Source organism: Argopecten irradians, chromosome 4, assembly GCF_041381155.1.
Source record: "Argopecten irradians isolate NY chromosome 4, Ai_NY, whole genome shotgun sequence".
Taxonomy (NCBI): Eukaryota; Metazoa; Mollusca; class Bivalvia; order Pectinida; family Pectinidae; genus Argopecten; species Argopecten irradians.
The window spans coordinates 49,969,835-49,982,302 of NC_091137.1; the positions used below are offsets into that span (position 1 = coordinate 49,969,835).

General features: G+C 34.9%; 1 protein-coding gene across 1 annotated transcript; it reads left to right on the forward strand.

The window, feature by feature from the left end:
• The first annotated feature begins 305 nt into the window (after positions 1–305).
• LOC138322341 (uncharacterized) lies at positions 306–1,124 on the forward strand. Its single transcript, XM_069266379.1, has one exon. It carries the CDS (start codon positions 306–308, stop codon positions 1,122–1,124), a length of 819 nt encoding a protein of 272 aa, XP_069122480.1.
• Positions 1,125–12,468: the final 11,344 nt, after the last annotated feature.

Below are 12,468 nucleotides of genomic sequence, written 5' to 3' on the forward strand. Positions count from 1 at the left end.
TCCGTAGAAAATGTGGCTACTTTCCTAATAAGACGGATTATTTCTACGAAAAGACTGTAGCATCAAGACTGTTGGACACCCATAGTAAAATGTGATCATACAGATTCAAGAAAAAGTATATATCTTTTTCAATATTTGGAAAAGATTGTTGTGATATCTACCTGAGTTCTCCATGCTTCACTGAACACCTCTTGTAGAGACCATCGCCACCAGGCAGTAATTACGTGTACGTACATTTATACTTTATTCATATTCTGCACGTGTATTTGAACTCTGTGTAAAACTTATACGTCTCCAAACTGAACATGTCGAGTCACAAGAAAACGAATGCTGGACAAAACAACAAGTCGAAAACAGGTACGGAGCGGCGACAATCGACTCTCAGTCTATCAGGTTCTGCTGATGAGAAATTGGAACATATTTATCAGACTTTGGCCACTCTCATGACTAAGGACGATTTAGTGTTCCAAATGAACAAACTAAGAGAAGAAATAAGAGAGGAAAATAGAGAAATGGTTCAACGCATACTTGAATGTTACCTAAAATATACAAAACTCGAGACAGAAAACGACAAACTTCGAGACACAATCGAACAGCTTGAAAATAGTGTGGAACTATCTGTTGAAAGAATTGTGCAGCTCACATTAAAAGACAACTCATTGGAACAGCAAGGAAGAAAAAATTCCGTGCGAATCGTCGGCCTGCCGAACGACCGAAATGAGACTGCAGAAGCCTGCATAGACAAGTGTGCGAAATTCTTCAGAGATTATCTGAATGTGGATATTGAATCCACAGATATAGACATTGCACACAGACTTGGCCCACAATCCACAATATGTAAGTTCACAAGAAGGATAAAAAAGTTCGAAGTTCTGAAGGCGCGAAGAAAACTGAAAGGAAAGAAGATATATATTTTCGAGGACCTAACACAGGAAAACCAGAGAATCCTTAAACGTGCATACGACCTAGACTGTGTGGAAAATACTTGGTCTGTAGATGGTAAACTTTTCGCGAAACTTAAAGGAAAAGAGACTATACGCAGGATCTCGATGAACACGGTTCTAACGGACGAGTACCTATTAGACGACGGGAACTTTGTTTCGCGTTCGGGCAACAAGAATTAGTGTGAGTGATAAAGGACTCAAACACTCATCTTACGTGAGTATACATGTACTTGACGATACACGAACTGTAAATTCATTCAAAGAACTTTTTCGTCTTCTATTTAGCTGCGAAGGTTTACTAAATATAAGTCACTATCAATATAATATGTACAAAACTTTGATTATGCTTATGGTCCATGTATATATTTAGTATGTAAACATGTGGTTATATTGTATGTATACAGGTGTATGAAATAATCTGAAGCAGAAAATTGGTGCAGAGATTTAATAAATAACAAAACTTGTAGCCGGCACTACGTGTATGAAACTATATGGTTTTTTTTTCAAATATAAGTTGAATATTGCATGCATAAATTTAGTTAATGAATAAAAAAAATTAATACTATTACTGCATCAAAATGATCCGATGTGTAAATGTAACCAGACCAATGTAAGAATTATCAGAACATTATTACATTTATGCATGTACATAAGCTTAGAATAATGTGTTATACATATGTATATATAATTATGCTTTTCTTCCACTTGAATTTATTGTCTCAGGTCATTAATCTATAATATCGAATCGAGTTAATTGTATTTTATGTTATGAAACAATGTGCTATGAAAATGACAGAACACGATTATTTTTATATGGCGGTACAATAACATTCTGTACTCTGTTTTTATCATTATTATTAATGGCCGGATATTGATACCGAAGTCTTTTCGTTTTTTAGTATAACGTCTGTATCATATAGAAGCTTTACGTGAATCCGTTTATATGTCAGCTAGTTCAAGCGTCTGATTGATAGTGTTGTGGTGTTTTTTCCATTTTCGTTTTGGAGATTTTACAAGCGGTGATGACTTGCCTGGTAGGCAATGGTCTCTACTGACCATTCATTATGATTTTACTCCTTCTTTCTCCCCATTTTCACTTTCTTCTTTCCTATTCTTTTGATAGTGTGTACTATTACGATCGACCATACGTTATGGGAAGCATTTCAAAAAGTTTACGAATATGTTGTTTTATTAGAATACTGCGTGGTATCTTACAAACAAAAAGGTAATGGAAGGTATTAGCATATTAACGTGTAACTGTCATGGTTTATCTGATAAATTTAAGCGCAAAGACTTTTTTACATACCTGAAGGAAAAAAAATATAGTATATACTGTTTACAGGATACCCATTTTACTGCGGAAAATGAGGACTTTATCTGTAATGAATGGGGTTACAAATGTTTTTTTAACTCTTTTAAATCTAACTCGAGAGGCACCGCTATCTTAATTAATAATAATTTTGATTTCAAAGTTCTCAAACAGAAGAAAGATAATACAGGTAACTTTTTAGCTTTAGACTTAGAAATTGAAGGTGAGAAAATTACTTTGATAACAATTTATGGTCCAAATTCTGATACTCCAACATTTTTCAATCTGATTGAAGAAACTATTAATGAGTTTGTTAACGATAAGTATGTCATTTGTGGAGACTTTAACCTTGTTCTTGACCCAAAACTAGATTATGATAAAAGTTATAAAAACATTAACAACCCAAAAGCTCGTGAAAAGGTCCTTGAGTTAATAGAAAACCTAAATCTGACTGATGTGTTTCGACAACAACATTTAGAGGTAAGACGATACACCTGGCGGAAGCACAATCCTTTAAAGCAATCAAGATTAGATTTTTTCCTTGTGTCACAAAATTTACTGTCAAGTGTACTAGAAACTTCAATTGAATCTGGTTATAGATCTGACCATTCATTTCCAAAAATCTTATTAAAATTTAATGATTTCAAAAAAGGAAAAGGACTTTGGAAGTTTAATAACTCTTTGTTACATGATCAAGATTTTTTGAATATAGTTAATGAAACAATTCATTCGATCAAATCTCAATATTGTCTACCCGTATATAATATTAATAATATTTCTAACATTCTGAATGAAGATTTGCAATTTATGATAAATGATCAACTATTTTTGGAAACACTATTAATGGAAATCAGGGGCAGATCCATTTCCTATTCATCTCATAAAAAAAAACAAAATAATCTGAGAGAAAATAATCTTAAAATTGAAATTCAGTCATTGGAAGATAACAATATGGTAGATTGTGAAGAATACATTCATAAGAAGAATGAACTTCAGGAGATAAGATTGAAAAAAATAAAAGGAAGCATGATAAGGGCAAAAGCATTATGGATTGAAGAGGGAGAAAAACCAACAAATTACTTTCTTAATCTTGAAAACAGAAACTTTACATCCAAAATAATTCCCAAACTTCAAACAAACAATGGTGAAATTATAACAAATCAAGTCGAAATTTTGAGTGAAGTTGAAAAATTTTACAAACATTTATACTCTGAGGACGAGAATATAGAAAAGGTGAATTTAAAGATTTTTTAAAAGATTTTGATGTACAAAAATTAGATAATATAGAATCTTCAAGTCTTGAAGGATTTCTAACCTTTAAGGAAGCTTCAGCTACACTGAAAAAAATGAAAAATGGCAAGAGTCCAGGCTCTGATGGTTATACACCTGAATTTTTTAAATGTTTTTGGAAACAGTTAGGTATTTTTGTTGTTAGATCAATTAATTATGGTTTTTTACATGGACAATTATCAGTTACTCAGTGTCAAGGCATCATTACTTGTATTCCAAAAGCAAATAAATCAAGATATTTCATTCAAAACTGGCGACCAATCTCACTCTTAAATACTGTATATAAAATTGCTTCTGGGTCAATAGCTAATAGAATTAAAGAAGTTTTGAGTAAAATTATTAATTCTGATCAAACCGGTTTCATATCAGGACGTTATTTAGGGGAAAATACTAGACTTATATATGATATCATGAATTATGCTGAGGTAAATGATATACCAGGAATGTTACTAACTATAGATTTTGAAAAAGCTTTTGACTCTGTTTCATGGGAATTTATTGATGAATCATTAAAATATTTTAATTTTGGAATAGATATTAGAAAATGGATAAGAATCTTTCACAGCAATGCATCTTCAGCAGTTAATCAAGGGGGAAACCTTTCTTCCTTTTTTAAGTTAAGGCGGGGCTGTCGCCAAGGTGACCCAATTGCACCATATCTCTTTATTATTTGTGCTGAAATTTTAGCAATTCGTATAAGAAATGATAAAAAAATTGTAGGTATAAACATAGATAATTGTCATATATTAAATTTACAATATGCTGATGATACGTCATTGATACTTGATGGATCAGAGAGATCTTTGAAATCCGCAGTTAACGAGCTAAACCTGTATGCAAAAATTTCAGGACTGAAAGTTAATATGGGTAAAACTCAGGTAATCTGGATAGGTAGTAAAAAATATAGCGCAGATACACTTCTTCCTGACTTACACTTAAAATGGGGCGTCAATACCTTTACACTTCTTGGCATTGATTTTCATGTAGACCTGCACAAAATTCCGAAACTGAATTATGATAAAAAGCTAGTTAAAATTAAGAGTTTAATTAAGGGATGGAGTAAAAGAAGTCTCACACCTCTTGGTAAAATCACACTAATTAAATCACTCCTTATTTCACAATTGAATCATCTTTTTATCTCTTTACCAAATCCTGACGATAAGTTTATCAAACAATTGAACTCAGTTCTTTTTAATTTTTTGTGGAATAGCAACTGCGATAAAATCAAGAGGGAAATTATTACAAGAGGATATCTAGAGGGTGGCTTGAAAATGATTAACCTACGGGCATATATTGATGCACTTAAAATAAGTTGGATAAGGAGAATCTATAGATCAGAATGTAAGTGGTGTACTATTCTGAAAACTAAAGTTAATTTTAATCTATTAGCCAATTGTGGTAGTGATTATTTAAACTTAATCATGAAAAGGATAAAAAATGTCTTTTGGACTGATGTTCTGAAAGCTTGGTATAATTTAAGAAGTAAATTGTTTAAATCTAATAAGTATAAATTCAATGTGTTAAAATCACCTATATGGTATAATGAAAATATAAAATTAGGGAACAAAACTATTTTTTATCAAAGACTTTTTAATAAAGGAATAATGTATATACAGGATTTGATTAAAGATAACACTAATGAATCATTCTTCTCTTTTAACGAATTTTGTAAAATTCATGGTAGAATTTGTAATTTTCTCGAATATCATGGATTAATCTTGAACATTAAAAACTACCTTAATATACACCCTTTTCCTAATAGTAATACACAAGTTATTTTTCCATCAACACCATTACATTTGGAAATAATTCTGAAAAGGACTCGTGGATCTCAAGATTTCTATAAAATTCTTATTCAAAATGAAACGAATATTACTGGCCAGAGTAAATGGGGTGAATTATTTGATTATGACCAGGAGACATGGAAAAAGATCTATAATACTCCATTTCGAATTACTCATAATACTAAATTGCAGTGGCTACAATACAGAATTTCACACCACATCTTAACAACAAATTCTTATCTTTGTAAAGTAGGTCTCTCTAATAATCCTCACTGTGTGTTCTGCTCTGTAGAAAGGGAGACAATTACTCATATTTTTTGGGAATGTACCAAAGTACAAGCTTTTTTAACTGATTTTGAGTGTCTACTGGATATCCTTTACTTACCATTCTCAATCAATAAAGAAACAATGCTTTTTGGACTTTTTAGACAAAATGGTATATACAATAGGATTGATAATGAAATTATCCTTGTGATTAAACAGTATATTTATAGAACTAGATGTTTTCAAAATTCTTTGAATGTAATGAGATTGGTAAACTGCATCAAAGATCTCCATGCTGTACAGAAACATATCGCATACGGAAAAGATCAAGCTTATACAGAGAAATTAAATTTTGAATGGAAAAAGTGGATGAAAATAGTAAACCTGGCTTAACCTTGACGGTTTTTTTTTTTTTTTTTTTTTTTTTTTTGTTCATATACCAACATCAACTTTTTATTCATGTTATTAACTTTCCCACCACTTAAATATTTTTGTTTTGAAAAATTATTGATGTGACGCTTATTATTTACAAATAGTTTTAAGATGCACACTATCAAACCCCTTATCTCCCCCCCCCCCCCACCCCCCACCCCCTCCTGCTCTCTCTCTGTTTCTCCGATCACAGTCCCCCTACCGCTCACTCCACTACTTTCTTGCTTTACCTCTGTCTCCCAGCCATAAAACTCAGTACTATACATTAATATCTCTCCAAATCTTATTTATGAATGTGTGCAGATCAATGAAGTCTAGTTTGATACTTATATATGTTACTTCACATTGTATATATATGTATAGTATTGATGAAATGCCTTTTGAAAATAAAAAATTAAAAAAAAAAAAAAAAAAAAAAAAATAAAATAAACAAAACTCACGATAACCTGTTTATATAAAACAAACTGATAAGAATTTACTGTTGTTGATGATTTATTAAAAAATTGTGATTTATGAAAAAATAGAGATCAGACATAGTGTAGACATGAATTTCTGTATAAACGTGTAAAACACTCCTCAGCTACAACCAAATCAAACAGGAATGTCAAGTAGTAAGGTTCTGGTAAACAATGCATATAGTAATTACATACATCATATCATATACATATTTGATATGAGAATTTCATCCTGACCTTTCATTCACTCCTGGTATAAAACAATATTAAAGAAACGTGGTCTTTTTTTAATTTATAAACAATAGATAGCTGTACAGACTAATTAGGTAATTATAAAATAGAACTGTCTTTGAGCAGGCCAATTTAAATTCAGATCATTTATCTAAAACAAAGAAATGATGGTTAATCATTTCCAGAGAAAGGGGCATAACTCTGAAAATATTGGAAGTAAAGTATATCTTTATAACACTGATCTACACTGTGTATAAGCATTATTGCCACCAAGTTCCGTTGAAATTCCTCCAGTTAGTTAGGAGAGTTAGTTGGACGATCATTTTGTAACCAAGGGGCATAACTCTAAATTAAGTGGCAGTATTTTGTTCTGATATTGATCACACACTTCTACACTGTATGAGTAGTTTGTCAATCATTGTATACATGCAGTATACCCTCCTAACTTCATTGCAAGGATGTGGAACTACACTCAATATACGACTGAACACTTAAAGATGCTCCACCGCTGACAAATGGTATTTTTTCACTATCAGAAACAGGAGCAGACGATTTAGTATTTTTCTTCAGTTACAAAAGTTACTTACTTTACACCATTACCACCATTGAAAAGTTTGAGCTTCCAATTTTACTTAAGTTAAAAATATGAAAAATAATTAATTGTATCCCAAAATCCGTGTCACTATAGCCTATATAGAATGAAGTACTGATTGCGCATGCAGCAAAGGTGAAACAAATTATTTTATATTATTTTTTGTGTTAATTAGACACATATCTATACGAATAAACACCAATTATTGTTCAAATGATGAATATCATTTATACTCTGTCGGCGGTGGAGCATCTTCAACAGGAGGATCTGCACCATACCACACTGTCCTCATATCCTGTTCTCCCTGGCTACACGTCATCTCTGGTACAATTTGAGTAAGATGACCAAGCAATGCAAAGCCAGGTTATTTCTAACAGTGTACAGCTTATACTTTACAAATCATTTTGACATGGTCATCAAACAGTAAATATATTTTTTTTTACAATTTTATCTTTCACATTTTTAATCGGGGTATGAAAAAAAAATTTGTTTGCAAACTGTGTGAATCCGCGTAGCGGATTCTCACACAAGTTTGCAAACAATTTTTTTTTCATAACCCGATAAAATTAAAAAATAGTCAATACTTATAATTAATTTTAAACTCTATTTGATAAAATTTGTTTTTTAACATTATAGTGGTTTTTCATAAGGGATTCTTTTTTCCGAATACAATACGCAACGTCAATGTCTCTATTGTGACGTCACGAAAACGTCGGGGTTTCGCGCCATTCTCGGATTTTTTTTTCATAGTGGTATGCAAAAAAAATATTGACCAATCAGAAAGCCAGATTTGGTATGAAAACAAAGAAAAATTAATTATACTTCAATGCAAATAAAAATCTTTGTCGACTATCTACATAATAATAATAATTTATAATGAGTTTACATATTATCTATGGACTTACCCTGGACATGTGTACACATATTCACATAAATAATTCTAGGCAGTAGAGTTAAACAAGAGGCCCATGAGGCCTTTGAAGGTCACCTGAGTATTGCTTTACCTTGGTATTAAAAAATGTCAAGTCAGGACCATCATGAACGTTTACATGTAGTATCTAATTACTATCCAATAAAATGGTTTGTGGACTAAATAAAGTTTACCATCTCCCCAAGGGTGAGACATCCAGAACCCCAGATTTATTTAAATCAATTTTGTTTGAAAAGACTTGTGAGTTTTCTATATGTGAAGGGAATTATTTATTGACTTTGAGAAGAGGATTTTTGAAGCTTAAATGGTTACATAATGTAAAACCTATTTGGCCCTGCCCCTCAGACCCCTGGGTGCACATGTCAGTCAGGGAAATTTTGTCAACAAAGTTCCACCACCAACCCATAATAATAATTATGACAATATTTGACTCATTTCCTATTACAAATGAACAAATAATGCTCAAAAATGTGTTTTCCCTATATAAACTATAGTAAACTTGCCCCCCTACCCAGGGGGAACGGGAGACCCCAGGGTCATATCATTCACAATTTTTGTAAAGTACCTTAAGACCTTTCCATCTATGAAAAGTCCTTGATTCTACCATTTCTAGATTTTCAGAAGATTTTTGAAGTTTTAGCCTATTTGAGCCCTTTTGGCCCCACCCGGAAGGCCCCTGGGGGTCAGTCATAGATAAAAATTGTTAATAGGATTCAATGGCCATCTGATAGTGATAATTATGACAACCTTTGACTCATTTCCTATAACAAATGACCACTGTACATGTATATAATGCTCACAATTAGTACCTTACAAGACATGCAAGACCTTTCCATCTATGAAGAGTACTTGATTCTACCATTTCTAGAATTTCAGGAGAAGATTTTTGAAGTTTTAGCCTATTTGACTCCTTTTGGTCCCATCCATCAGGTCCCTGTGGGGCTGGCCCTGACCATATATAATTCACAATTTTGCTTGACCTTTAGTCATGGAAGGTTTCTGCAAAATTTCAATGAATTTGGTTCAGTGGTATAGGAGAAGAAGTTGAAAATGTAAATTGTTTATTGTCATACAACGGACGATGCAAGATGACGGACAAAAGACGATTAGAATATATAGGTCACTTGAGACTTATTCTCAGGTGACCTAAAAACAATTTCTAAACTATCATATATTATGATAGTGTCATAAAATTTACTAGAAAGATATGTCAGTCACATCATTCATACACAAATAAGTTTGGTGTTGAGAAAAATATACTTTCAACCTTGTCAATGACATATAACATTCATACCTGACCTCACCCACAACCGTGAACTAGTATTTTTCCTCAATAAACAAAAACTACACTTACTTGACACTCATCATCTTTATCAGTGGGTAACTTATAAGGTTGACATGGTTTTTTCTAGGGTCAAATATTGAAGTCGGAAGTCCATTGCATCATATGCAATTTATTGATGTTGATAAAAACCACATTTGTATGGTAAATTTTGTGATTGTTGAGTGATATTTCAAATTCTTTCATTACAAATTAACATACACCCATACATGAACATCTATATATTAAAATTTGTTGGAAGTTAATTGTACATCAGTTGTAAAATAATTCTCATATTAACAGAGATCCCAGAAGGATCGTGGCACCCACCAATGAATGATCTATGTCTGACATATAACAGAGGGATCGTGGCGCCCACCAATGAATGATCTATGTTGGTCAATGGACAGAGGGATCTTGGTGCCCACCAATGAATGATCTATGTCTGACATATAACAGAAGGATCGTGGCGCCCACCAATGAATGATCTATGTCTGACATATAACAGAGGGATCGTGGCGCCCACCAATGAATGATCTATGTCTGACATATAACAGAGGGATCGTGGCGCCCACCAATGAATGATCTATGTTGGTCAATGGACAGAGGGATCTTGGTGCCCACCAATGAATGATCTATGTCTGACATATAACAGAAGGATCGTGGCGCCCACCAATGAATGATCTATGTCTGACATATAACAGAGGGATCGTGGCGCCCACCAATGAATGATCTATGTCTGACATATAACAGAGGGATCGTGGCGCCCACCAATGAATGATCTATGTCTGACATATAACAGAGGGATCGTGGCACCCACCAATGAATGATCTATGTCTGACATATAACAGAGGGATCGTGGTGCCCACCAATGAATGATCTATGTCTGACATATAACAGAGGGATCGTGGCGCCCACCAATGAATGATCTATGTCTGACATATAACAGAGGGATCGTGGCGCCCACCAATGAATGATCTATGTCTGACATATAACTGAAGGATCTTGGCACCCACCAATGAATGATCTATGTCTGACATATAACCGAGGGATCGTGGCGCCCACCAATGAATGATCTATGTCTGACATATAACTGAAGGATCGTGGCACCCACCAATGAATGATCTATGTCTGACATATAACAGAGGGATCGTGGCGCCCACCAATGAATGATCTATGTCTGACATATAACAGAGGGATCGTGGCGCCCACCAATGAATGATCTATGTCTGACATATAACTGAAGGATCGTGGCACCCACCAATGAATGATCTATGTCTGACATATAACAGAGGGATCGTGGCGCCCACCAATGAATGATCTATGTCTGACATATAACAGAGGGATCGTGGCGCCCACCAATGAATGATCTATGTCTGACATATAACAGAGGGATCGTGGCGCCCACCAATGAATGATCTATGTCTGACATATAACAGAGGGATCGTGGCGCCCACCAATGAATGATCTATGTCTGACATATAACAGAGGGATCGTGGCGCCCACCAATGAATGATCTATGTCTGACATATAACAGAGGGATCGTGGCGCCCACCAATGAATGATCTATGTCTGACATATAACTGAAGGATCGTGGCACCCACCAATGAATGATCTATGTCTGACATATAACAGAGGGATCGTGGCGCCCACCAATGAATGATCTATGTCTGACATATAACAGAGGGATCGTGGCGCCCACCAATGAATGATCTATGTCTGACATATAACTGAAGGATCGTGGCACCCACCAATGAATGATCTATGTCTGACATATAACAGAGGGATCGTGGCGCCCACCAATGAATGATCTATGTCTGACATATAACAGAGGGATCGTGGCGCCCACCAATGAATGATCTATGTCTGACATATAACTGAAGGATCGTGGCACCCACCAATGAATGATCTATGTCTGACATATAACAGAGGGATCGTGGCGCCCACCAATGAATGATCTATGTCTGACATATAACAGAGGGATCGTGGCGCCCACCAATGAATGATCTATGTCTGACATATAACAGAGGGATCGTGGCGCCCACCAATGAATGATCTATGTCTGACATATAACTGAAGGATCGTGGCGCCCACCAATGAATGATCTATGTCTGACATATAACAGAGGGATCGTGGCGCCCACCAATGAATGATCTATGTCTGACATATAACAGAGGGATCGTGGCACCCACCAATGAATGATCTATGTCTGACATATAACTGAAGGATCGTGGCGCCCACCAATGAATGATCTATGTCTGACATATAACTGAAGGATCGTGGCACCCACCAATGAATGATCTATGTCTGACATATAACAGAGGGATCGTGGCGCCCACCAATGAATGATCTATGTCTGACATATAACAGAGGGATCGTGGCGCCCACCAATGAATGATCTATGTCTGACATATAACAGAGGGATCGTGGCGCCCACCAATGAATGATCTATGTCTGACATATAACAGAGGGATCGTGGCGCCCACCAATGAATGATCTATGTCTGACATATAACAGAGGGATCGTGGCGCCCACCAATGAATGATCTATGTCTGACATATAACAGAGGGATCGTGGCGCCCACCAATGAATGATCTATGTCTGACATATAACTGAAGGATCGTGGCACCCACCAATGAATGATCTATGTCTGACATATAACAGAGGGATCGTGGCGCCCACCAATGAATGATCTATGTCTGACATATAACAGAAGGATCGTGGCGCCCACCAATGAATGATCTATGTCTGACATATAACAGAGGGATCGTGGCGCCCACCAATGAATGATCTATGTCTGACATATAACAGAGGGATCGTGGCGCCCACCAATGAATGATCTATGTCTGACATATAACAGAGGGATCGTGGCGCCCACCAATGAATGATCTATGTCTGACATATAACAGAGGGAT